At 46.5% G+C, this 26734-nt stretch overlaps 1 protein-coding gene across 1 annotated transcript in view; it reads left to right on the top strand.

Moving 5' to 3' along the window:
- The window catches only part of RBM20 (RNA binding motif protein 20), a 202906-nt gene that overhangs the window by 150422 nt on the left and 25750 nt on the right, over positions 1–26734 (top strand). Inside the window, exons 7-11 of the mRNA XM_065893886.1 lie at positions 37–134; positions 8939–9082; positions 13849–13980; positions 22764–22843; positions 24857–25505. Coding sequence (XP_065749958.1) covers positions 37–134; positions 8939–9082; positions 13849–13980; positions 22764–22843; positions 24857–25505 — 1103 coding nt within the window. The remainder of the gene's footprint in view (positions 1–36; positions 135–8938; positions 9083–13848; positions 13981–22763; positions 22844–24856; positions 25506–26734) is intronic.

Below are 26734 nucleotides of genomic sequence, written 5' to 3'. Positions count from 1 at the left end.
AGGTTTTCACCCAGTTTTGTGTAATTTACCGTTTAGATTACTCCTCAAATCTTGGAACATCATATGCGGCCATTCCTGCAAGGTCATTTACTCAGTCAAATCCCGCATTCCCTTCAGCTTCCCCAGGGACAAATGTGAGTACAGAAGCATTTTCTCCGCTGTCATTTGTCATCATCAACGCATTTGTATCACCTGCTCTGCCTGGGTGTAGAGGTACAGAAGGGGCTGGGTTGAAGCTGGCACAGATGCGGCTTAGTGCAGAGTAGGAAAGCAGAGGTCATCAAGAGTTGTTTAATTCAGGGTTTTCCCTGGTGGTCCACAGGCAGGGGGCCTGGGTTCGGTCCCTGGTCAGGGAACTGGATCCTGTGTGCCACAGCTGGGAGTTTGCATGCCGCAACTGGAGATCCCACATGCCACGACTGGGACCCGGCACAGCCAAATAAATAAATAAATGGATGAATATTTTTTTAAAAAAAGAGTTGTTTAATTCAGTCCAGCTGGTGTTGAAACACATAGATTAAAAAGCTGACATAATTTCTTAAAATTGAATGCACTCAAAGGTTTTCTAGCATTCAGCACTGGTTTAGAAAAAAATAAGTATGAGGGTTTTGTGTGTGTGTGTGTATGTGTGTGTGTGTGTGTGTGTGTGTGCTGTGTGTTTTCTAAGACTTGGACATTTTATTGAAGTGGACCATTTCCTGTGAGTGGGTAATTCTGAAACTTGAACAGAAAGAGAAAATGTGTTTGAAAAGTACGGACCGTGCACTAACGGTATTTTTGACCCCTTGGGGAAATGGTGACGTCTGCATAATATCAATACTTCGTTTTTAGTTGTGTTTTGTGTTCCTTCCTCTCTACAACGGGCACTTTCGTCCCCCAAAGCTCTAAAGATTCATTCCTCCTTTTTCCAGCAATTGTGACAACTCGCTCTCCCCGCTCAGTTTTCCCCCTCCGTGTAGCCTGGTCCTCCAGGAGCTGCCCAGCTTCTCTTCCTCCCTGGCAAATGTGGGGAAGGGGGTGGGAGCCGCAGAGCCACCTGTAAAGCAAACTGTGTTCGGCTGAACCCTGCTCGAGGGCGTGTGTCTGTGTGGTTTTGCCTGTGCCCGTATTTTTCCAATTCGTGATGTGAGCAGCTGCGGGCTCTTTCTTCTTGCGCTCAACAGAGCGGGCCTCCACGTGCCGTCCCTTCCACGTGTCTGTCGGGGCATTTGAGCAAAACTTAGGAAGAGCAAGCAGAGAAGTGTAGGTTTTAGACCCTGGGGGCTGAGTGAGTAGGGAGGCGAAGAGGTTCATGATGAGAAGTGAGGCCTGTCTGGGCCGAGATTTCCATTTGTTTGTGTCTGTTTATTTGTGTTTCGGGGAGACGTGCTTCAAGAGGGAGCCCCTGTCTGCAAGCCCGTGTGTGAAGGAATGTTGTGGTTTCCCTCTTCAGTCTTCAGGCTGAGAGCCACGGCCCGTCAGTGACAGCTTGGGGTTAGTCCCAGGAGAGCAGAATGGCTGGGTTCAGTGAACCTGGCATTTGTCTTGGAGTCAGACGCCCGATGACTTGACCTCGTGTCCCATGGGGGCGCTGGCCGCTCCAGCACCACCTACCCCAGGGCCTGTTTCCCACGCTGTGGACCACGGAGCCAGTTCTGAGACCTCAGCACTAAGCGGAAAGGCGCTGTGACCCAGACAGGGGAGGCAGGGCTGGGTGCCAGATGGGCCAGGGGTCTGGGCACAGGAAAGAGAGCCCGTGTCAACTGAGTCCCTTTATGAAGGGGCAGGGGCTGAGGGGGCGAGGAGAGGCAAGGGCAGGGTGACTCTGTGTCTGTCTGTGCCTCAACTGCGTCCTCCGGCGCTGACCAGTGAACCAGAGGCCCTTTGCTGTGGATATGGAGGCAAGAGGTCCTAAGTTCAAGTCCCAGTTCCGGATCCTGAAGCTGAGAGGCCTTGGGCAAATGGCTTTACTTCTCTGAGGCTCTATTTCCTTAAATCGGGAAAATACTCCCCTAATAATGACTTTTGAAGTTAGGTTTTCACTTGGCTTGTGATCCTTCTGATTATGCCTCTAATCTTGGAACATCTTATGTGGCCATTTGAGCACAGTCTCCTGATTCGATGGTCTGAGGGTAGACCAGCATTGTCCTGCCCTTGTGAGGGTCAAATGAGGCCGTGTAGTTGACAATGCTTTGTGAACCGTGCAGTGTGTAAGAAGTAATAATGGCTATTATTGAGTAACGAGTCTGTTTAGCCTGCTGTGGGGAAACCTATGCTAAGGCCAGCTCTGTCTGCTGGTCATGTGATTTGGGGCCGGTCTCAGTGTCAGCGTACCTCCTGTGCGAATCTGTCTGGGAATCTCTGTAGTCATATCTGCCCTCCCCACCCCGAGAGATGCTGAGAGGCTCCCGCGGAAGGGCTTTACTTAGGTGAGGGGCAGGCACGAGCGATCTGCTGACTTGTGACCATTCATGAGTACAGTTTCCTCCAGACGCCTAGAGATGGGCATTCCTCTGGCTTGAGCCTGAGAAGCAACACAAGGAACATTTTGCTTTCAGCACTGGCAGCAGCAGGAAGGTGATGGAGAGCCCAGACGTTGTCGGATATGATCATAATAGCACATTTACATAGTGTCCAACACATTCTTAGCATGTTTATGTATGTATGAGCTCATTTAATCCTCCAGACAACTCTGTGAGGGGAGGAAACTGAGGCACAGAGACACTAAGTAACCTGCCTAAGGTCACACAGCTGGTAAATGGCAGCACTGGGATTTGAACCCAGGGAACCCGGCTCTATCTAGAAGCCTCAGTGCTGCGGACTTCTCGGGCTTTGGCCAGCAGCCGTGGAGCAAAAGGTGAAAAGGCCATCAGACCCAGCATCCGAATTCTCCTGTACCGTGACAGCGTCACCCAAGATGAACCCGACATTTGGAGGCATTTCTATACACCCATTGGAGGTGAAGAGCTCTCACCTGACTGGTTTTATCGTTACAAGTTCTGCGAAGCCTTGCTGGTCACGTGAGCTTCCCAAGGATAATCTGGGGGATGAGGACACAGTTTGCCCCAGCCACTCCCTGCATCATCAGTGCCTAGATGTTCACATCCTTCTGTCGGCTTCTGGCCCTCTTGTTGCCATTTCTGGCAAATGCTATCGAATGTGGGTATGTCACTTTGGAAAAACCTGAAATCCAAAAATATTGACCTCTGGAGAAAAGCCGAGAAATGAAGAGCTGATGAATCTGCTACGATGCTCTGCGAAGCTCCTTTAAGTAGTAGGAGAGTTCCTCAGAAAAATTATTGGGTTTTTTTCTGCCTACAAATGCTGACCTCCCAAGATAAGTAGATACATCAAGGGGTGGTTACTGTGTTACCAGGGCATGCTTTTCTGGGCTCCATGAGTGGCCAGCGAGCTCCTTTTGCATTCTATTGGTTTTTTCTGTTTACATATTTATGCTTTTTGTGAAAATTCAAACAGAAAATAAAATTTTAAGGAGGACAGTGAAATTCCTCCCACTTCCCCGCTTCCAGCTACCATAGAGAACCCGTAAAGGCTTTGATGCCTTTTCCTCCAGAAGTGTGTTCCAGTCCAGTGTCAGGACTTTTTCTGCCTGATTCCAATTACATGAGTCTTTTCAGAAACACATTTTGTTGAGTAAAAGCCGGAACAGCCAGGACTCAGCCATTGTCATACCACTATTGTTTGTGGAGCAAAGAGCAGTTCTTCCTTCTAAAGCCCTCTGTTTTTAAGCAGGGGAACACAGTGACAGGGGGCTCCGTGTCATGACTGAGGCTTCAGAGGGTATCTGAACTGCCACGAAATCTATAATGACCACATGACGCATCTACCGCCTCCCCCAAGCCCAGGCTTGGCTGAATTTACGTTTGTCTCAGCTCGGTGGGAATGCAAGCCCTTCGTTTCCATGTTTATTTCTGACAGAGATGGGGCACTGAAGTGACAGTCGTGTGCTGCGTTTGCCGAGGGTGGGTGCTTTGTGTCTGTCCCCTCCAGCCCCAGGGTCCTCCAGCCCCAGGGTCCTGGGAGAGGAGCATTCACTTTCACTTAAGCTTCTGCCATTTGACAGAGCAGACGCACTTTTTCCTTTGCTGCCTGAGTTGTCATAAACAGAGTAATCAGGTTTCTAGAAGGGGCCATAGGGGCCTTCTCAGGCTGTAAATCGTTTTCTTGCCCTGCCTGAGATACACTTTGCCTGCTGGCTGTCCCCGTAAAACCGCCTTGTAGTTTTCACAGCCACCTTGGAGTTTATTTAGTGCTGGTGCCTCAGACGGGGCCTCCCTGGCCTGGGACGATACACATTGTTTTTATAGTTTCTTTCTCACCAGGACCCTGCACACCAGAGAACGTGTATAAATAAGGAAACTGAGGCACAGGAAAATAGAAATGTTTGTGAAAGACCAGAGGTTTAAATCATAGGTTGTCCCTCAGATTGCTGGCTGTTTCTTGAACATCTGTCTGTCCAGCTTGGCCTTCTGGGTCCGTGGCTCAGAGCACTCTGGTCTCCTGACCGCCAAAGAGCGTGGAGAGTTTTTAACTGACGTGGCACCCTCCCTCACCATTCCAGCTCTGTCCTCGCTCTTGTCCCCTGGGCAGGGGTCACCTTGTACATTTTCGAAGAGAGCAAAGAGTGGGGAAACAGGAGACCTGGGTGGGTTTTGTTTTCTGGGTTTTTTCCTTTTCTTTTTACAAATCTGAATTATTTTTTCTTGTTGCAAAACCAGTAAAATGATGTAAAAAATTTTAAACGGTAACAGAGATATAAAAAATAGAAAATCTAACCCTGCAGAGAAAGCCAAAGGTAAATGTCTTTGCCTATAGCTATCTATCTCTAGCTAGTGTACTAAAAGTATATATTTTGGGGAAAGTCAGATTACCCCATATCATCTGTTGTGCAACTTGGTTTTTTTTCACTTAACATAAACTCTCAAGACATATTTTAATTGATTTATAGACATCTTTTCACAACTGAACATAAAACACTATCAGATGTTGTAATACCGTCTGTTGTATACGTTTACCGTAATTTATCAAGTCTGCGATTGATTGGTTTTTCAGTGAGAGCTGTTATCACACATCTACCCCTACTTCATTGCCCGCAGATTAAGTTCCTTACCTTCTCCCAGGCATCAGTGTCTGCATACACATTGATGAGTGTGGACCAGATGACCTCCTGGTTTTAAGGTTCCATGACTCTAAAGTTTACAGTAATGTTGAAGTTGCTCATCACATGAGCCACCCAAGACCCATAGGCAATCCGGCACCAATAAAAGTAGATTTTCTCTAAGTCAAAGCTAATATGCTTTATAAAATATTTGAAAGTATCAATAAAGACATCTTTCTATCCTCCAAGTTACACCAAGGTCCATAGCTTTGGAACTCATGCCCATCCACTCTCTGCATAGTATGTTCGAAATCAACACCATGAGAAATAAACATTTGCCCCGTGTCTGTCCTCAGGTTTGTTTAGCACAAACCCAGCAGAGGCCCACAGACTGTGTGCCAGAGGAAATTAGGTCACATCTAACGGAGATCAGGCTGGAGCAGAGAAAATTGTTTATTGAAGATCGAATCTACATTTCGTAGCTCTAAGAAGCACTTTGAGAGATTTCTCTCACCCCGCAGGCCTCTTGCCCTGAGCCACATTTTTATTGCAGCTCTGTGAGTTATGTGAACTGGGGCTGTCCTTTGAACTCATCTGCGAAGCCTGTTCCCACCTGCATTGGAGGGCATTGAAAGGTCTCAGAATCTTCCTACACAAGTCTGCTCTTTTCACATTTCCACCCATCTATAAAAGATTTGTGGGTGACTTGAGAGGTCTTGGACTCGGCTGCATGAACCATTAGAAGCAGCATCTGGTTTTAAATGAGTGACCCCAGCCTGTGAAAATGTACAGCCCAGGCGCCTGATTGCACGTAGGGGCATTCGGGTCATGCTGGTCTACGAGCTGACTGAAGTGTCCTCCGGGCTGGTGAAGGATGATTGTCCCCTTAGGTTAGTAATGAGGGCTTCAGTTACAGCCCAGATGCCTTAGCTCTCTTAGAGATTTGACCTTGGACTGGAAAGTTCCAAATGCACTGTCGCATGTGTGCCTCCTGGGAGCTCAGCAGGCAGACCATCAGGTGGGATGTTAGCGGAGCCCATCAACACCAGGTCTCACAATTCTCTCTAAACCCAGCTGCTCTTCTGCCCCAGAGCACATCTTTTAAAATTTATTTTAGTAACTTATAATTTTAATATAATTCAGACTTACAGAAAAGTTGCAAGAAAGGTATAAGGAACACTCCCCCCACATATACCTTTTGCCTAGATTTACTACTTTTTTTACATTTTGGCCCATTTACTTCATCATTCTCTCTCTGTGTCTCTTCTGTCTTTGTCTCTTTATCATCTGTCTATCCAACCATCTCTGTCTTTATCTGTTCATCCATCCATCCATCCATCCATCTAATGATCTATGCATATTTCTCCGGAACCATTGGAGACATGGTACCTCTTCACTCCTAACTACATCAGCATGAATTTCCTAAGAACACAGACTTTCTCTTACATAATCACAGTACAGTTACTTTTTTTTCCCAGTCCAGGAGCATCATAGCACATCCTTTAACCGTTGGAGGAAAGAAGGAGACAAATATTTATTTATAGAAGCCTGCTGATGCCAGGCCTTGCACAAAGGCACTTTACATACATTGTGGCATTTTTGTCTTCTAAACGGTCCTGTGGAATCAATGTTTATTTTCCCTGGTTTATAGACAAACAAACTCAGGCTTGGAGAAATTCAGTAACTTGCCCACGGTAGTCACTGGGGAGCAGGGACACAGACCCAGGTCTGTCTGATATTCCCACTGGCCTGGCACTGGTGCCTGAAGACCGTGAGGCGTCACACACCTGATGTGTGTCTGTCCTCAGAGAGGCAGCGTTCCCACGTGTCTTTAGTTTATCTCAGTATATGATCTCAACTCCTGTCGTTCTTTCAGGGAGCAGAGTCTTTCTCAGGGCAGAGCACATTGGCAAGGTGTTCACTGCTTGGAGCTTATCTTGAACCCTGTAAAGATGAAACCAGCACCAACACATACAGGCCTGTCTGAACAATGGCCGTGCTTGTGCTCATATGCATGCATGCTGAAATGGCTGAGCACACAGAGTGGGAGGACAAACATTACATTCATTGGGACAGGGAGTGGGAAAAACACAGACTTCCTGTTTTTGCCCAACACAGTTGGGGAAACTTATCATTAACCTGGATCTTAGGGTTTAGCTTGGCAAGGCTTCTGAGAGGAGTGGGATTTTAGAACTCTGAGCCACATAAGCATGGATATTTTACATCTGGAGAGGACTTAAGACGTATAGACTAACTTCCTCATTCCAGACACTGGGGAGCTAAGGCCCAGAAAGGAAAACTAGTTTGTCCTTGTCATGTACCTAATTGGTCGCTGAGCTGGGACTGAAACCCAGCCCTCTGTCTTCCAAGATCAGGTTCTTTCGCTACATCAGGAAGTCGTGTGCTTTTTACAGCCCAAACTGTTTTCAGTTATTACTCCTACCTCGAGCAGCACCTGTCCTGCATTTCATGTTTGGCAAAAGTACTGTATCTGCCAAAGTACTTACATTAGTGAGTAATTAACTAGCTCCCCATTTTTATGAATCGAAAAACACAGACACACCAAACAGACTTTCTCATCAGGGTAAGGATCTAACCAAGATGAGCATCTCAGTAAAGAAACTCAAAGTATGATCTCAACTCAGGTTCTTTTGTTTGTTTGTTTTTACATTTTTTAAAGTCTTTATTGAATTTGTTACAATATTGCTTCTGTTTTATGCTTTGGTGTTTTGGCCGCCGGGCATGTGGGATCTTAGCTCCCTGACCAGGGATCAAACCCACACCCCCTGCATTGGAAGGCGAAGTCTGAACCACTGGACCGCCAGGGAAGTCCCTCAACTCCGGTTTTTTAAATGTCAAAAATAACAATCCTTCCTTGATATATTACCTTCAAAGACCCTTCAGGACTTGGACTTCTTAGAGAACCGAGGTTGGGAATTAGCATAAGGCATCAGGCTGTCTGATCCAAGGCACTCAGGATTGTCTGTGACCCCGGTGGACAGATTTTACTCTAGAAGAGTACCACCTAGACCGTATTCTGCCTTCCTCTCACCCCTTCTCCCCCATCGTCCAGAGTTCCCATGGGACGTAAGGCAAATAATAGCCATGTTTATATGAACTGTTCAAGGATAGAGTAGAGTGATTATACAAATAACCCCACACCCTTTATGAATCAAATATGATTTTGAACCTAGTTGAGTTTAACAAAAAGATACTTTAGTTCAGTGACAGAAAGGAAAGTAGACTGAACTACCCTAACTCAAATATTTGCAAAAGAATACCACACATAAAAAATGTTTCTAACTGGTTAAGATTTCTCACATGCCCTGACACCAGACACAGCACAGATTTTTGATGGGCAAGATTTTCATTTCATGGGTCCCTTAGAAATATAATAAATTAACTGCAATAAATGTCCTTGTACATAAGTATTTACATATCGGTGTATTTATTTCTGTAGGCTAGATTTCCAAAAATGGGATGGCAGGATCCTGTGCTATATATATTTTAAGTTTTATTCAATATGCTGAAGTATCTTCTCAGAAGATTGTAGATACACAACCTCCCACCAGCAACATATGTTATGCCCATTTCCTTATCTCTTCGACAGCCCTGGATGTGATTTCTCGTTAAAATTGTTACGAATCTTTTTTGTAAAGAGATGGCATAAAATCAATGTTTTATATATCTCTGCAAATGGATTATTTTTCTGCATTCATTTTGTAAATTATAGTTTTTTGATCATTATTTGGGGGAAGATAGCCAATAGGAGCATCTAGAATAGACAGAGGGCAAGGAGGAAATGTCTTTTGAAGACCACACCACTGCTCTTTGTCCCCGTTTGCGCAGTGGAAAACGGGTGCTGGCCGCGTGGTACACATCTGCAATCTGCCGGAGGGAAGCTGCACCGAGAATGATGTCATTAACCTGGGGCTGCCCTTTGGAAAGGTCACTAATTACATCCTCATGAAGTCTACTAATCAGGTAGGTCTGGGCACTTTCACACTGGTATGTACCAGATAGACCACACATTGGTGGAGGGGAACTACATAATTTTTTTAAAAAGCAGCTGTTCATAACATAAAGGGGTAATACACAGCTGGCCTCCTGCTGGTACAGCACAGAGGTTTTCATTGATGGTGGTGGTTTGTTTCCTCTTGTTTCACCTGACCCTTCTTGTGATGGATCCAGGCCTTTGTGAGTTACCTAGAAGTGAGGATGTGCTTTGGAATGAGGTGCTCATTATCACAGAAAAGCTAGCAGGTCCCTAAAACAGAAATCCATGCACTTGTGTCTTTTCACTGTGTTACCCACCCCCTGAGCTAATGCCACTGTCCTTACCTTCTAAGTTTCTCATCTCTGAGGGTATGGATTTTTGAGCCAGCCAACAACTGACGGGGAACAGGTTATTTTCACTGATCCTTGGTGTTAGCAACTGAGGTTCTTGGTTCTCAGAGCAGAAGAGTAGGTGGGAATTAATGGACGCCTGGTAAATCTACAGAACTAAGAACCCTTAACCTATGAGGAGTGACTGAGCCTTTGGGGGTTAATATGTTTGTCTTCATTTCTAAAGTCGAAGGGGGTAGTTTATACAGTGACTGGTCAGAAGTAACAATATTTAGTCTTTTATTTTTAATAAATATTTTAACTTCAGGAATCAAGAACAGGCATAGGAGAAATTCTTTTCTTAATTAAGGCCTGAACTTTGGAGACTCAAAGCCACCTTGGATCATCAGTGGTCTTCCTCTGTCGACCTGGGCTTAGACTACTCATTTAGTCTCTTCATTCCTCCTTCTCAGAATTCTATTTTGGGCAAATTTCCAAAATTCATCATGCAACATGAATGCAGTGAGATTCACTGAATTTGTTTCATTCCCATGTGACCAGCGAGAGCTTGAGGTGCTAAAATGTTTGCATGAAGAAACAGGCACTTAGGGTCAGACAGAGAAAGATAAATACTGTATGATATCACTTATACTGTGGAATCTAAAATATACAAGAAACTAATGAATATAACATAAAAGAAGCAGACTCACAGATATAGAGAAAAAACTAGTGGTTACAAGTGGGACAGGGGAAGGGGCAATATAGGGGTGGGCAAGTGGGAGGTACAAACTATTGGGTGTACGATAGGCTCAAGGATGTATTGTACAACACGGGAAATACAGCCAATATTTTGTAGTAACTAAATGGAAAGTAACCTTTAAAACTTGTATAAAAATAAAAAATTTAAGAATTTTTAAAAAAGAAAGAGGCACCTAGAAAGCCGAGTGGCGGAATTTGAAAGAACCCTGACTTTTTATTTTTTAAACATCTTTATTGGAGTATAATTGCTTTACAATGTTGTGTTAGTTTCTGCTGTATAACAAAGTGAATCAGCTATACATATACATATATCCCCATATCCCCTCCTTCTTGAGCCTCCCTCCCACCCTCCCTATCCCACCTCTCTAGGTGGTCACAAAGCACCAAGCTGATCTCCCTGTGCTATGTGGCTGCTTCCCACTAGCTATCTTTTTTATATTTGGTATATTTGTCAATGCTACTCTCTCACTTTGTCCCAGCTTACCCTTCCCCCTCCCCATGTCCTCAAGTCCATTCTCTACATCTGCGTCTTTATTCCTGTCTGGCCCCTAGGTTCATCAGAACCATTTTTTTTTTCTAGATTCCATATATATGTGTTAGCATATGGTATTTGTTTTTCTCTTTTTGACTGACTTCTCTCTGTATGACAGACTCTAGGTCCATCCAGCTCACTACAAATAACTCAATTTCGTTTCTTTTTATGGCTGAGTAATATTCCATTGTATATATGTGCCACATCTTTATCCATTCATCTGTCGATGGGCACTTAGGTTGCTTCCATGTCCTGGCTATTGTAAATAGTGCTGCAGTGAACACTGTGGTACATGACTCTTTTTGAATTATGGTTTTCTCAGGGTATATGCCCAGTAGTGGGATTGCTGGGTCCTATGGTAGTTCTATTTTGAGTTTTTTAAGGAACCTCCATACTGTTCTCCATAGTGGCTGTATCAATTTACATTCCCACCAACAGTGCAGGAGGGTTCCCTTTTCTCCACACCCTCTCCAGCATTTATTGTTTGTAGACTTTTTGATGATGGCCATTCTGACAGGTGTGAGGTGAGACCTCATTGTAGTTTTGATTTGCATTTCTCTAATGATTAATGATGTTGAGCATTCTTTAGTGTGTTTGTTGGCAGCCTGTATATCTTCTTCGGAGAAATCTCTATTTAGGTCTTCTGCCCAGTTTTGTATTGGGTTGTTTGTTTTTTTGATATTGAGCTGCATGAGCTGCTTGTACATTTGGGAGATAAATCCTTTGTCAGTTGCTTCACTTGCAAATATTTTCTCCCATTCTGAGGGTTATCTTTTCGTCTTGTTTATGGTCTCCTTTGCTGTGCAAAAGCTTTTAAGTTTAATTAGGTCCCATTTGTTTATTTTTGTTTTTATTTCCATTTCTCTAGGAGGTGAGTCAAAAAGGATCTTGCTGTGATTTATGTCATAGAGTGTTCTGCCTATGTTTGCCTCTAAGAGTTTGATAGTGTCTGGCCTTACATTTTGGTCTTTAATCTATTTTGAGTTTATTTTTGTGGATGGTGTTAGGGAGTGTTCTAATTTCATTCTTTTACATGTAGCTGTCCAGTTTTCCCAGCACCACTTATTGAAGAGGCTGTCTTTTCCCCATTGTATATTCTTGCCTCCTTTATCAAAGATAAGGTGACCATATGCGTGTGGGTTTATCTCTGGGCTTTCTATCCTGTTCCATTGATCTATATTTCTATTTTTGTGCCAGTACCATACTATCTTGATTACTGTAGGTTTGTAGTATAGTTGAAGTCCAGGAGCCTGATTTCTCCCACTCCGTTTTTCTTTCTCTTTCTCTTTTCTTTTTCTTTGGCTATTCAGGGTCTTTTGTGTTTCCATACAAATTGTGAAATTTTTTGTTCTAGTTCTGTGAAAAATGCCATTGGTAGTTTGATGGGGATTGCATTGAGTCTGTAGATTGCTTTGGGTAGTATAGTCATTTTCACAATGTTGATTCTTTCAATCCAAGAACATGGTATATATCTCTCCATCTGTTTGTATGGCCTTTAATTGCTTTATTTTAATTTCATTTAATTGCATTTCATTTAATTGCTTATAATTTTCTGCATACAGGTCTTTTTTCTCCTTAGGTAGGTTTACTCCTAGGTATTTTATTCTTTTTGTTGCAATGGTAAATGGGAGTGTTTCCTTAATTTGTCTTTCAGATTTTTCATCATTAGTGTATAGGAATGCAAGAGACTTCTGTGCATTAATTTTGTATCCTGCTACTTTACCAAATTCATTGATTAGCTCTAGTAGTTTTCTGGTAGCATCTTTAGGATTCTCTATGTATAGTATCATGTTATCTGCAAACAATGACAGTTTTACTTCTTCTTTTCTGATTTGGATTCCTTTTATTTCTTTTTCTTCTCTGATTGCTGTGGCTAAAACTTCCAAAACTATGTTGAATAATAGCAGTGAGGGTGGGCAACCTTGTCTTGTTCCTGATCTTAGAGTAAAAGAACCCTCACTTTTTGGTTTCCCAGGCTTCTGCCATAGACTGTGACAGCATGGAGAAAGGCATGTCTGAAATTCAAAAGCAAATGTGAGGGAAGGAGGGAGGATGAGCTTGTTAAGCCCATGCAGTTCAAGGAAATGGGAGATGAGGGCCCACAGCAAGGGCTCCCTTGCCACAAACCATGTTTCCTTTTCAACACTGAGGGACCAGATCATTGCAGCATCAGTATAGTACAAATCCAACAAATCTAAGACAATAACAGTGATGAATCTGCCACAGCGGCTCCTGGGGTCAACTGACAGGTCAGTCAAAACAGGCTATTTAGAAACTCCCTGTAGGCACCGACTGAGTGGAAAACCCGTTTCTTTGTAAGGGTTTTTATCAGAAAAGTTAAAGAGGAGAGATGCTGTGGAAACGTAACTGAGGGTCTCCTCTCTCTCCATCTTACAAAGACATGGCCTTCCTTCAAGCCTAGGGAGCCCCCGAGTTTTTTAGTGTATTTCTTTCTTTGCAAAGAAATTGAGAGCTCGGATACCCACAGACCCTTGTGTCTGTCTCCTGTCACCACCACTACCGAATAGCAAGTTTTTCAGGGATGAGCCCGAGGCCACTTGTGCAGCAGACTCACTCCCCCACACCCCCTTCCCTCGGGGGAGCTGTGGGTTAATGGACCCTCCCAGCCAGAGGGACTCCTGTGGCATGACGTAGCCCAGGATGGACATATGTAATTAAAAATCATGTTTGGTGACCAGGGGAATCAGGAGAGGGTCTATCTTAAAATGAGCTCTTTTGCTGAAGTTAATAAATAAGTCTCTTTGAACAGATGGGATCAAAGAAAGCTCTTCCTTGTACTGAATTGTTTCCTTTTTATGGAGGTATAAAACACATACTCTAAAATGCACTCGTCTTAAATGTACTCCATTAATTTTTTACATGTGTACACCTATGTATTTGCTCTGCGGGTCAAGATATAGAACATTTCCAGAACCCCAGAAGGTGTCCTCATTTCCCTTCCCAGTCAGTATCCCACCCCCAAGCCTGAGGGAAGCTCAGCTCTAACTTTTACCACCATCAGTTTGTTTTGCCTAATTCTTGAACTTCATATACATGGAGTTATACCTTGAACAGAATTTTCTTTAAGACCATTCAAGTCAAGTCCAATGTCTGTCCTTCCTTTCTTTCCTAGGCCTTTTTAGAGATGGCTTACACAGAGGCTGCCCAGGCCATGGTCCAGTATTACCAAGAAAAATCTGCCATGATCAATGGTGAGAAGTTGCTCATTCGGATGTCCAAGAGATACAAGGAATTGCAGCTGAAGGTAAAGCATTCTCTTCTTCATTCAGTCATTCAACAAGCAACAGCTAAGTGTCTCCTCCTTGTCAGCCACTGGCCTAAGTGCTGGTGGGAAGGAGAGCACAGGAAAAGATCCAAAAATTACCCACTGCCTTTGAGGATATCACATGGAAAAGCAAACCCATTATAACATGGCAAGAAAAGTGCTCATTGAGGTAAGTACAAGATGCAAAGGGGTGCTTGGGGCAAGATGACTACCTACCTAGGATCCAAGGAGGATTTTAAGAGAAGTCTTGAAAGATGAAGAAAGAAGGGAAAGATGGTTGCTTTTCAGAGGTGAGAGTTCCAAGCGTAAACCCCTGAGTGAAACCCAGACACGTCTTCAGTAACTTTTTCTTCATCTGTCACCCCTTTGATCTTTTATTCTCTCCTCCATCCTCTCTATGTTTATTGTCTTAAGCCTCATAGAAAGCCTTCTAAGCAGCACATGACTGAGTTGGCCATTGTGCGAACTAAGGATTGAACTGAGGTAATTCCAAACAGGGCTTTTGTTTTCGTTTTAGCTTGCTCTACCATTCTCTTCTTTTTTGTCTTATCGTGAAGTATAACATACAGACAAGAAAAGTGACTAATTTTGTATTGCACAGTCGAAAAAGTAATAATGGGTGAACTCCCATAAATCGCACAAAACCACCACCAAAGTCAAGAAATAGGACACGGACAGCACCAAGATTTGTAAGCCCCTTCTTGTGCTCAGCCCCTCCCTCTCCACTCTCCTGACCCTGAGATAACCATTTCCTTGCTTTTCCTTATTATTCTACCTCCTCTCTATGCCCTTTTTTTTAACATTATAGTTTAGTTTTACCTATTTTTGAACTTTATGTGAATGGAATCATACTGTGTTCTTTCATTCAACGTTATGCCATCTATGTTGGGTGCATCTTTATTTTCATTGTTAAATAAATTTCCATTGTGTGACTATAAATTTGTTTAGCCATTCCACTGTTGATGGACATTTGGGTTGTTCCAGTTTTAGGGTATTAGAGACACTACTACTATGAACATTTTCAAACATGTTATCCCAGTACCCATGTACATGTGCGTATAACCAGGGAATGTACATAACTAGAAGTAGAATTGCTGGATCACAAGGCATGCTTACCCTCAACTGTACTAGATGATAGCATTCCTACTAGTAGTGTCTGAGAGTTTTCAATAGCTCACCTTCTTGCTAACACTTTGTCTTGTCCAACTTTAAAATTTTTGCCTCTCTGGAGAGAGTGTAATGGTTTATCACGATTTTATTTTTTATTTTCTATATTAATTGAGGTTGAGAAGTTTTTCATGTGTTTGTTGGTTATTCCATCTAGGTCTTCTCCAGTGGGAAATTTCTTTTTAAGCCATTTGCCCATGCTTTTCTTTTGGATTGTATCTTCCTATTGGTTTGCAGGAGTTCTCTTGGCTGGAGCCATTAGTCCGTTTGGATTTATTGTATTTCGTGCCACATTTGTGGTTAAATCTAACTTCTTATTTTGTGCTTTCTACTGTCCTATTTAATGGGATTTTCCAGTTGACTTCAGCTCATTCCATATTTAGTTAGGGTCCATTTTGTTCAAGGCTCACAGCCCTTAATCTGCCTTCAAGGTTCAAGTCAGAAGACAAAGGCTCAGTGGTTGTTTCTAGCTAGGACTAGCATTCTGACAAGTCTACATATGTAGATCAGTAATATGTCAACCAGTTGTCGAAGTCCTGATTCTGCTCTGCTTGCATTATTGCTTCTGAAGTTCATTTGTCAACAGTTCTGCTTCAGACAGAACCTGGCACTTTTTTTTCCAACTCACGAAAGCCTGTTGCTTTTCTCAGACAAGTCAGTGATCCCGCCCCATTCTATACCCAAAGTTCTTGTCCTCCTGGATTCTGCCCTGGGGCTTAGAATTGAATTACTGCACTGAATTCCCAGGGGAGCTTTGGTCTCCAAATGAGATGTTGTCATAAGGTTCTAATTAGGATTAACTGCAGTACTCTCCTTCTTAAAGTACCAAGGTGTTTGTAGTCCCTTATCCAGAGAGAGGTCCTTTGGGGTGGTGCCAAAACTGTGGGCTAAAGAGGTCAGATGGTCCGAGTTTGCATTCAGCAGATGTTCAGTGAGTGCTCACTGTGGGTGGGAACTGGGCCAGGCCCCACGGATTGGGAGGTCGCAAGTCTGGGGAGACAGAACACATAACATGGAACCATCAACAGCTATGCGACCTACACTAGACTGCATGGTAGGGCCAGCCTCGCCTCTGCGCCTTCCCTCTGCGCCTTCCCTCTGCGCCTTCCCTCTGCGCCTTCCCTCTGCGCCTTCCCTCTTTGATGACCTTGGGCAAATTGCTTGACCTCTGTGAACCTCAGTTTCCAGATCAGTAAAGGACTATACCTCGTGTTCTTTGATTCTATGCTTTTTTTTCTCATACATGGTCTCTTTGAGGCTCACAATCACCCTCCCCTATGAGGTGTGTAGGGTGGATAATAACAGTAATTAAAATAGTACCACAACAATAACAAGAATATATACCTTTAATTGAGTCCTGGGTCAAGTAATGTGCCAAGCGCTTTAATACATTATCTACTGCAGTCCTGGCGCCAGTACCGTCAGACAGGTATTATTATCTCAGTTTTACAGATGAGGAAACTGAGCCTCATAGAAGTTCAGTAACTTGCCCAAGATCATAGTTACTGGAAGAGCCATGATTAAAACCTAGGACTGCTTTGGTTTTGCACTGTATTTGCATCTCTGTATTGTGTTTTTATAATCTCTATTGTCCACGTGAAAAACAGAGAAATCAGGTAATTTGCTCACAGTCATCCAGTCGGTGAGCAGCAGAGATGGTATTCTAATAGAGCTTTTATCAAACTTCAGTGTGCATACAGATCACTTATAGATCTCATTAAAATTTCTGATTCAGTAGGTCTGAGGCAGGGTGGTGATTCTACGTTTCTCACAAGCTCCCAGGAGATGCTGTTGTTTTTGGTCCTCAGAGCACACTTTGAGTGGCTAGAAAACATTTTTCCTGACCTTTGGTAAGGATTTTCTGCTTCCCAAGCAGTCACACTGCCTCTATGCGCAGGCATCTCAAGGCATGTTTCCACTGCATAGAAATATGTGTCTTGTGGTCCCTATGTTGACCTGAATCAGCTAGAACTTTAGCATAATGGCTAAAGTAAAAAAAGGAATGTTTTCACTCATGTAACTAAAAAGACCAGGAGTAGCCCTGGCTGCAGGCATGGCTGCATTCAGGGCCCAACTGCTATCATGAGGACTTGGTTTCTCTCCACTCTGCTTTCGGTTCGCTTGGCTTTGTCATTGGGGTCTCCCTGCGGTGGCCCCTGACAGCCCCCGGCTCTCTCCTCTAGGCGGCGCGATGGCTTCAGTGATTCCAGCAGCTCTGGCGCCTCAGCCTCCCATTTCCTTCACCAAGAGAAAGATGGAGTTTTTCCTAGTAGCTCCCACAGAAGTCCCGAAAGTCATTCCAGTCAAGCTAGCTTTGGACACGTGCTGTTCCCTGAGCCAGTCTCTGTGGCCGTGCTGTGACTGGCCAGGCCTGTGTCACTTGCTATGTCCTGGGAGCAGGCTGCAGAAGAGAGGATGGTTCCTGGGGAGGCAGACAGCAAAGCGCTGTATCCACATGTGTCACTGTATCCACATGTGTCTCTGGGCCAAAGGGCTACCACATGGGATCCCGCCAGGGCTTGTAGAGGTGGGGGAAATTCTGATGGGTCTCTGTCCTGGAACTTTACCTTTTGCTCACCAGGCAAAGTGGAGGGAGAAGAAGGAGAGATTTTAAGGCACTTTCTCCTCTCCTCTCTTGAATATTTCCTCATGCCAGTAATCTTGTCTCACTCTTTGTGGCAGAGATTTTATTCCTCAGGGCGTTTGGGGCAGAAACTTCCATGTAATAGGTGTCCAACAAATGTGTGAAATGAATGAGAAAGAGAAAATCTGAAGGAACAGTAAAAAGTGAGTGTTTTCCTGCCTGCAGACCTGCGTGTCAAGATTGGTTATTCTATAGAGACTTCCCCAGAGTCACAGTGTCTTACCGGCAGAAGGGAGCTTGGAATAGTTTAAATCTGTGTGTTCCAGTCACTCCATCAGAGAACTGTCAGGGGAGTTTTCTAGTCCTCTTGCCCAGATGTTCTCATTTAGTGGATTGGGGTGGGACTGAAGCTCCCAGGTGGTTTGGGGACAGCGGGCCTGGTTTCAGTGTCACTGGTAAGTTGCCAGCCTCCTGGCCACAGAGATGGTCCGTGGCCCTGGGAAGCAGTCTTGTGAGTGGTCCATGATGCTCTTGGTTAGGAAGAATAAATCAGCAAATGATGATTGAGGGTCTTTTCCATATAACATGTGGTGCCGAGAGCTACAATGAATACGAGAACGGTCCTCACTTGGGGAAAGTTTGCTGTCTCACTTGTGATTATTTTCCCAATCACAGAACAGCCTCCTGAGGCCACTGTCAGCCCAGCACCCCCTGAAGTTCCTTCTGTTCAGGTTGCACGGCCCCGGTGAGTCAAGGAATGGGGTTATTGATCGCAGCCATTAGTGGCACAGGGCCCCGCATGGAAGGAGCGCTTCACGATGACTGGCTGGAGAGATGGAGGGATGGGCTGACGAGAAAGATCATGACAGCCTACAAATACTATACGCTGGGGTTGGCGGAGATAAACTGGGGAGATAAACAATTCTCGTGATTTCAACCTGAGTGCATACGTATGGAGCTCCTAGAAGTTCAGTGGCAAAAGGCAGTGTGACTTGCTTGTGTAAAGAAGGGAGAGATTCCTGAGTAGGGCCTTGAAGGATGAGACAACTTAACGAAACAGAGAGGGGGTTTCTGGGCAGCAGTTGGGTGAGAAGAGATGTAGAGCCTGGAAAGCACACTCATGTCAGAAACAGTCAGGGCTGCTGGGACAGGATCTGGCTTTGACAAGTTCAGGGCTCATCTGGAAGGTTTCAGCATCTTCCTGGGACTCTGGAGACATGTAAAACAGCCGCGGAGGGGTCCGGAGGCACAAAACTCTCTGGCAGCTTCTTTTATGCTGGCCCAGCATCTGCCTCCCTCTGAGGGCACACTTCCCTGGGACTGTATGGGGCTTGGAAGCTCACCCTTGTCCTAAAGTAGCAAGATGTGTTGACCAAGAGCACTGTGGATGGTCCCCTGGGGGCTTGTTGACAGTGGAAATGGATTCACCGTGGGGGGGCTGGGGTTCAATATACAATTCTGTCTACTTTTGTGTGTGTTTGAAATGTTCTTCAATAAAAAGGTACCCCCAAACATCATCGCAGACCTACTCCGTTCTCTTCCGTTTCCACTCCCCTGCGGCGATTACAGCTTTATTGTACCTGCCTCCTTTATACCTTTAACCACAGGATAACGAGGCCAGGCCTGAAGAGGAAGATGGAGAGGATTTTCTTAGAGTGAAAAATTGATTCTGTTATTTGAAAATCTTTGGCCACTTCTGACTCCTTCTCAGATGGCAGCTGGCAGGGTGTTTGGGCCAGAGAGTGCCAACAATTTGGAATTATCACTTAAAAGAGAGAAACTGACCTCTGGTCCTCAGAGGGGGGTCACAGTGCCTGTGACCGCCAGCCCAGCGTATAGTATTTGCAGATTGTCATGCCTTTCTTGTCAGCCCATCCCTCCATCTCTCCAGCCAGTCATCGTGGAGCGCTCATTCCATGCGGGGCCCTGTGCCACTAACGGCTGCGATCAATAACCCCATTCCCTGCCTCACCGGGGCCGTGCAACCTGAACAGAAGGAACTTCAGGGGGTGCTGGGCTGACAGTGGCCCCAGGAGGCTGTTCTGTGATTGGGAAAATAAGGGGCAAGGAAATAGTTAAGCCCAGAAGAGGCTCTTCTAGCCCCCAAAGAACTCTGGATGCATCTCTTTGACCCCCGGGGGACCACATTGGGCCACTAGAGGGTGTTTCCATCTGTGGTGCTTGATTGGCTGCTCTGCCCTCATCAGGCGGCACCCAGAGGGGAAGGGCCCGAGGGGCTGCTGTCTGTGGTGGTGGAGATGCAAAAGGCACCATGAGCTCCTAGAACACCTCTGGCTCTGACATTGGCCTGACCTGCCCGTCCCTGCAGGTCTCAATCCCACCACCCATGCTACCGCTGGGTAACCGGCAGAACCTCAGCTGCTCCCTGACCAGGCCCCCTCCTCTCACCCCAGGTTCTCCTGGATCTGGACTGGAAGGAACAATCACGAGGATATGAGATTCCAGAGAGCAGAAGAAAAGTGTTGGGGACTTTGGGGACTCTTTTTTGCCACAGAAAGTCCCTGATCCAACCCCCTCAGGGAATTTGTGTGTTCTGAAAATTCGCCATGGTACATTGTACCCAGTTTGGGGGCACATTCTTTAGCCTTCGCCTATTCCAGCTTGGCAGGATGAGGACAGATTTGGAACTTGGGATGTGGCCTCCCCGGTGCCAGGAGATCTTATCACACGTCCCTGCACTGGATCCTGATGGCTCCCTCCGGCTTTCCCAGGCTGGCCCGCATGGAGGCAGTGCTGCAGTGGGTCTCCTGGGGACCAGCCATCCCAGACGGGCCTCTCCCATGATGGTGCAGTAGGCAACTTCCACCTTGCCCAAGGTGGGGAGGCAGAAGGAAGACCCACTCAGTGGAAGCACCTCCACGTGAACCGTCTTGTTCTACCCACAGGTGGTGACCAACAACGCTGGCGGGAGGACAGATGGTCTCGGGTGGGGTGGAAGGAAGCATCCTGGGCAGTAGCCTTCTTCTCCGCCCAGGCCCACAGCCCCAGCTCTGTTGTTGCTTGGCCTTCGGTCTCTGCTTCTGGTCCAGTTTAAGCAGCTCAGGTGCTAGTTGACAGTGCAGGGCTTGGGTGATCTGGTTACTTTTGGTGACACTTCCATATGCTTACAGAGGGTCAACCTTTATAGCTACAGTCAGATGAAAGGGACCATTTCCCAAAAGTGTGAGGCTCCTTTCGGGTGGGTATCCTGACCAGTGCTCAGTTCCTGGGCCTTTTCTTGAACGGGGATTGACTACCTTCTTGACCTCCTCCTTCTTCACGACCACAGGGCTAGCGGTCACTTCCTTCTCTTTTTTTTTTTTTTTACTTCCTTCTCTTTGACGTTCTCTCCTCTTGCATTTCAAGTTGACAAGAGATCCCTCCCTGGCTTGAACATTTTACATCCTTTCCCTAAGTCCGAGCTCTGACTTCTCCCCTGAACCCACAGGCAGCTCCTCCTTTATTCTCTCCTGAACTGTTTTCCCAGCCCAAGCTTCAATCTTAACAATAACACAGATAAGCAGCTGTGCACTCAGAGGACTCAAGAATTCTAGTCCCAGCTAATCACAGAGCTCAATTCATATCTCTGGTCCTGGGTTTCACACCTATAAAATGAGATATTTGATGGTACCTAACATTTGTATAGCTCTAAGATTTCATGATCCTTTGTTAATTACGTAGGAAAAAAAATTGAGGATAAAAAGAGCAGTTGATTAAGTTTCTTAATAAAATTCTTTGTCAAAAGTTGACATCACCAGGCTTCCCTGGTGGCGCAGTGGTCGAGAGTCTGCCTGTCGATGCAGGGGACGCGGGTTCGTGCCCCGGTCCGGGAGGATCCCACATGCCGCGGAGCGGCTGGGCCTGTGAGCCATGGCCGCTGAGCCTGTGCGTCCAGAGCCTGTGCTTCGCAAAGGGAGAGGCCACAAAAGTGAGAGGCCCGCATACCGCAAAAAAAAAAAAAAAAGTTGACATCATAGACTGAGGGTTTTTAGGTCTTTTTTTAACCTCAGTATTACTGAGATATAATTCACATACCATAAATTCAGCCTGTTCCATACATTTTAATTGGATGAATTTTGTGTAGTCTTTTGGAAAATGCTTCCATCCTTCTGTGCTCGTGAATTTCTTTTTTTAATCATTTATTGTTTATTGTTTTGTTAATGTTTGGCCAATCTGGGTTTAGGAAAAGGCTTTGGCTGGGATTTGGGAGCTGGCGTGGTCCTGTCCTGGCGCAGTCATCCCGTAGTAACTTCTGGGAAGGGCAGAGCCTTTGGGTGCCTGGCCTCCTCAGCTGGGAAGCCTGGCTCACAGCCTGCGCTGCCCACCTTGCAGATTTACGTTGAGCACAAAATGACCCCTGTGGATCCCCGCACTGAAGTCAGGAGTTGCAGGAAGCATGGGGCATAGAAAGGACCTTGGAGTTAAAATGCCTGTTGTCAGGTCCTGATTTTCTAATGATCTCTGTGACCTTGAGTGTGTTCCTTAACACAGCACAAGCCCAGGAGTCACCCTAGAACACCGTGTGGCTGGTGGCTGGAGCTGTGCCAGGCAGAACTCTGCCTCAGTGACCTCTCTGGGTCTCAGTTTCCTCAGGTGTAAGATGTGGAGGCTGCATGTTAGTGATCTTCAAGTCTCTTTCCAAGTTATAATGCCTTCCTCCCTCCCGCCCTCTTTCCCTTCCTTCCTTTCACATTTTAGATATTTGCTTTTATCTGGAAGGAGGTGGGAGGTGGGTATTAACAAATGCTGCTTTTTCCCAGCATGTGGATGGTGAGCCTCAGGCTCCTTCCTTCCCAGCTCAAGGGATGCCACGTGCCCTGGACCACGCAGCCGCGCCGCCGTTCAGCATTATGTTCATACTCTTCATCCTCTGGATTAAACTTTTTCTTCCCCTAAAAAGGCACTTTTCCCCCTTTGGTGGACAGGGCAATGAACCCAAGTCCTAGCTGCTTCCTTCTGGTGTTTGCAAGGCCATCTCTGGTCTGATGGTGACCCCTCTGACTTTGCCTAGAAACCTGGGAAAACCGTGGCTGCCATCATCCAGGACATCCATTCCCAGAGGGAGAGGGACATGTTCCGGGAAGCAGACAGGTGAGGCCCGGTCTTAGGTCTCAGGGCAGATTCTGCGTCATTGGAACATTCTCCCCTTTCTCTTTCTTAGGGGTATTTGAGTCACTCTGTGCTCTGCCCTTGCCTCTGCCCTGTCCATCAGCTTCTCTGGGCCCTATATTTCCATGTGCCTGATGGAACGCATCAGTCCAGTCCAGTGCTCAGGTTAAACCTCAGAAAAGTTCAAGATGCTAAGCTTCCCCTCAGCTGTGCCTCCTTTGTTGTCAAGGAGTATAGGAGGGGATCTGCTGATATATGGCTCTCAAGGGCAAATGTACACTCTGCTAAAACAGCCTGAAAGTGTGTCTGTGTGTTGTGTGTGTTGTGCGTGTGTGTTTGGTGTGTGTTGTGGTTGTACTGTGTTTGTGGTGTGTTGTATGTGTGTGTGTTTGGTGTGTGGTTGTACTGTGTGTGTGTTGTGTTTGGTGTGTCTGTTTGTATTGTGTGTTGTGTGGTTGTATTGTGTGTGTGGTGTGTGTTCTGTGTGTGTTTAGTGTGTGTAGTGTGGCTGTATTGTGTGTGTGTTGTGTTTTGTGTGTGTATGTTTGGTGTGTGTTGTGTGGTTGTAGTGTGCGTGTGGTGTGTGTAGTGTGTTGTGTTTGGTGTGTGTGGTTGTATTGTGTGGTGTGTGTGTTTGGTGTGTGTTGTGTTGTAGTGTGTGTGTGGTGTGTGTATGTGGTACATATGTGGGTGTATGTGTGGTGTGTGTGTCTTCTGTTTAGAGCCAGCCCTTGATTTTTCTTGAGCTGAATGTAGGTGTAGAAACATCCATGACCTGACCAGTCATTTACTCTGAACATCGAGTGCAGTCACATTTCCAACTCATTTCTCCCAGCTGAAGTTGTGACCCTGCCAAGCCTGGGCTACAAGTTCACCACTGTCACTGCCCTATGGAGACAGTCCCTGCAGAGGCCACTGTGGAAAAAGCCGGAGCAGCACCTGGCCGGCACATTCTGTGGTTCTTACCCAGGGCTGCCGCAGATGGCACTCTAACCTCGCTGCAGAGGGCCCGGCCCAGGCTGCTTCCCCAGTGGAGGTCAAGGCTGGTCCCAGTGAGCCACGTCTCTTGTCCCCTGGTCAGTGAGGACTGCGTGGTTTTCCTGTATTTGGGAACCAAATGAAAGTTGCCTGTCCTTTTAGAATGTCAGGTGGATGACTCAGTTGACCAGCTTAATAACAGCCTTTGTGTGTGTGTGTGTGTGTGTGTGTGTGTGTGTGTGTGTGTGTGTGTGAATCTTTGTATGTAGCTGTTCAGGTTTGGGATTTTTGTTCGTGTGTTTGTTTTTAATATTATAGTTGTTTGGGTTTTTAAAAGACGTGTGAAGCCACACCGTGACCCTGCAGTTCTGTGGTAGAGTCGGGGTGCAGGTGACCAAGAGGTCTTGCTCTGAACCCTATACGGGCTGGGGTCTTTTTCTGTGTTTCTGTTTCTTCATCTGATACATGAGCAGGTCAGGGCTCTAAGGATTCTTCCAACCCCAAAATGCCTTCCTAGAAAAATGGAGCCCAATATTTGGCCTTTATTTCGGTAGAGGCCAGGTGGAGGGGTGACTTCAGTCTCATAGTCAAGAGATCGGCTGATTGAACCCCGGGGTTAGGCAGTCTTGCCTACCAGGCTGGACCAGGGCAACTCGGCACACCCCGCCCCCGCCCACCAGGAGAGTCTCCTCCTCCCTGAGCGTAGCTCATTTCCAAGAGGAAGAGAGCTGGGGTGAGCCAGAACAGCCCAATTTTTCATCCCAGTTCCCAGGAGCAGAATGAGTAAAGGGGCAGAAAGCCCCCAGGACTGTGCTCAGGGAAAATCCCTCCCAGAAGCCTGGAGGGAGGAAGAGCCTGTTCCTGGACCTCTCTGTGCGCTCTGCGCAGTTGTGGTGAAGCGTGTTATGGCCAGGTGGGGTCACGCGCGCAGTATGTCTGTTGCAGAGATGGGGTGTATCTGGGGATGGAGGCTGAGGAAGGTGCAGATTCTAAAACGGCTCCTTTGCTCCCTCACAGATACGGCCCAGAAAGGCCGAGATCTCGAAGTCCGGTGAGCCGGTCATTGTCCCCGAGGTCCCACACTCCGAGCTTCACCTCCTGCAGCTCTTCTCACAGCCCCCCGGGCCCCTCTCGGGCTGACTGGGGCAGCGGCCGGGACTCGTGGGAGCACTCGCCCTACGCCAGGAGGGAGGAAGAGCGAGGCCCGGTCCCCTGGAGGGAGAACGGGGAGGACAAGAGGGACAGGATGGACACGTGGGCGCATGACCGCAAACAGTACCCCCGGCAACTGGACAAGGCCGAGTTAGACGAGCGGCTGGAAGGAGGGAGGGGCTACCGAGAAAGGCACCCGAGGTCTGGGTCCCCCAACCCGCTCCACTCCGCGTCGGGATACAAAAGCCGAGAAGACGGCTACTACCGCAAAGAGTCCAAGGGCAAATCGGAGAAGTATCTGAAGCAGCAGCAGGATGTCCCTGGGAGGTCCAGGAGGAAAGATGAGGCCAGGCTGCGGGAAGGCAGACACGCCCCCCCTGACGGCTCGGGCAGGGAAGACGGGCTGGAACCGAAGGGCACCAAGTCGAAGCAGAGTGAGAAAACCAGAACCAAGAGACCTGATAGAGACCAAGACGGGGCTGATAGTAAAGAAAGCAAAATGGCAGAGAATGAGGTAATAATGTAATCCCTTCCGCCAGGTAAGGAGAGGCAGGTCCCACGGGAGAATACTATTAATAGAATGGTGATGAACGTTTACTGAGTGAATGAAACATTTACTGAATGTTTACTCTGTACCAGGCACTGTGCTAAACACTTTATCTCAATTTAATCCTCATGTCAAGCCTATGAAATAATACTAGTAATGATACTATCATTGCTATAGATGAGGAAACCGAGGCACAGAGAGTTTAAGTTAGTTGCCCAAGGACACACAGTCAGGAAATGGTGGAGCTGGAATGGTGATCTGGCTCCAAATCCCACAGCACCCTGCTGCCTTTACTAGAAATTAGGCAGGGACGTGATGCAAAGTCCTTCTATTTTGTCTGTTTGTCTAGAGTGGAACGGCCCTGAGGTGTTTGCACCCACAGACCGTGCCAGGGGAGATTAGACCTTTGGTTCGCTCCATCCTCCTGCCAAAAACGTCTACCAGTGTTGGGGCTTTGATGAGAGGTGGTAAAGGAGAAGCAGCCACCACCCATTCAGTGATACTGGGCACCCAGGGCTTGATGTGTTTCTCTAGACCCAGTCCACAGTGTTCTCCTTCCACTGGAATAAAAATGCTCAGTAGCTGGCTGGCACCTTCATCCAAGTGCTTCAGCCAGGGCTCACAACGTGCTGCATGCCTTCAGTTCACACGGTGGGTCACAAGGAGGACTCTGGGTACCAGGTTTATACTCTAGTTTGGCTTGCGCTTCTTTCTTGCCAGAGCCGCCTGCATTTAAGTAGGAGTGGGCTGGTGGAGGTTGGCGAGGAGGTGGGGGTGGTCTGCATAAAGAATCCACTTAAAAAACCCTACGTGCGGGCTTCTCTGGTGGCGCAGTGGTTGAGAGTTTGCCTGCCGATGCAGGGGACACGGGTTCGTGCCCCGGTCCAGGAAGATCCCACATGCCGTGGAGCGGCTGGGCCCGTGAGCTGTGTGTCTGGAACCTGTGCTCCGTAACGGGAGAGGCCACAACAGTGAGAGGCCCGCGTACCGCAAAAAGAAAAAAAAAAAAATCCTACATGCATATCTTCTAGTCTGACCCAGGAGCTGTTGACAATGACTAAGTCTGAATAAGAATCCCAGGCCTCAACTCCATGAACACTGAAGGGCCGAGCTTTGGCCACGACTTTATTCCTACATGCTTTGCCGGGGGGGTGTGCTAGGCACAGGGGTTCAAAGATGAGTAGGAAGTAATCTTG

This window comes from Phocoena phocoena, chromosome 16 (genome assembly GCF_963924675.1).
Source record: "Phocoena phocoena chromosome 16, mPhoPho1.1, whole genome shotgun sequence".
In the NCBI taxonomy this organism is placed as follows: Eukaryota; Metazoa; Chordata; class Mammalia; order Artiodactyla; family Phocoenidae; genus Phocoena; species Phocoena phocoena.
Note: the sequence above shows the minus strand (reverse complement) of the source record. Positions and strands in the feature narration are given on the sequence as shown.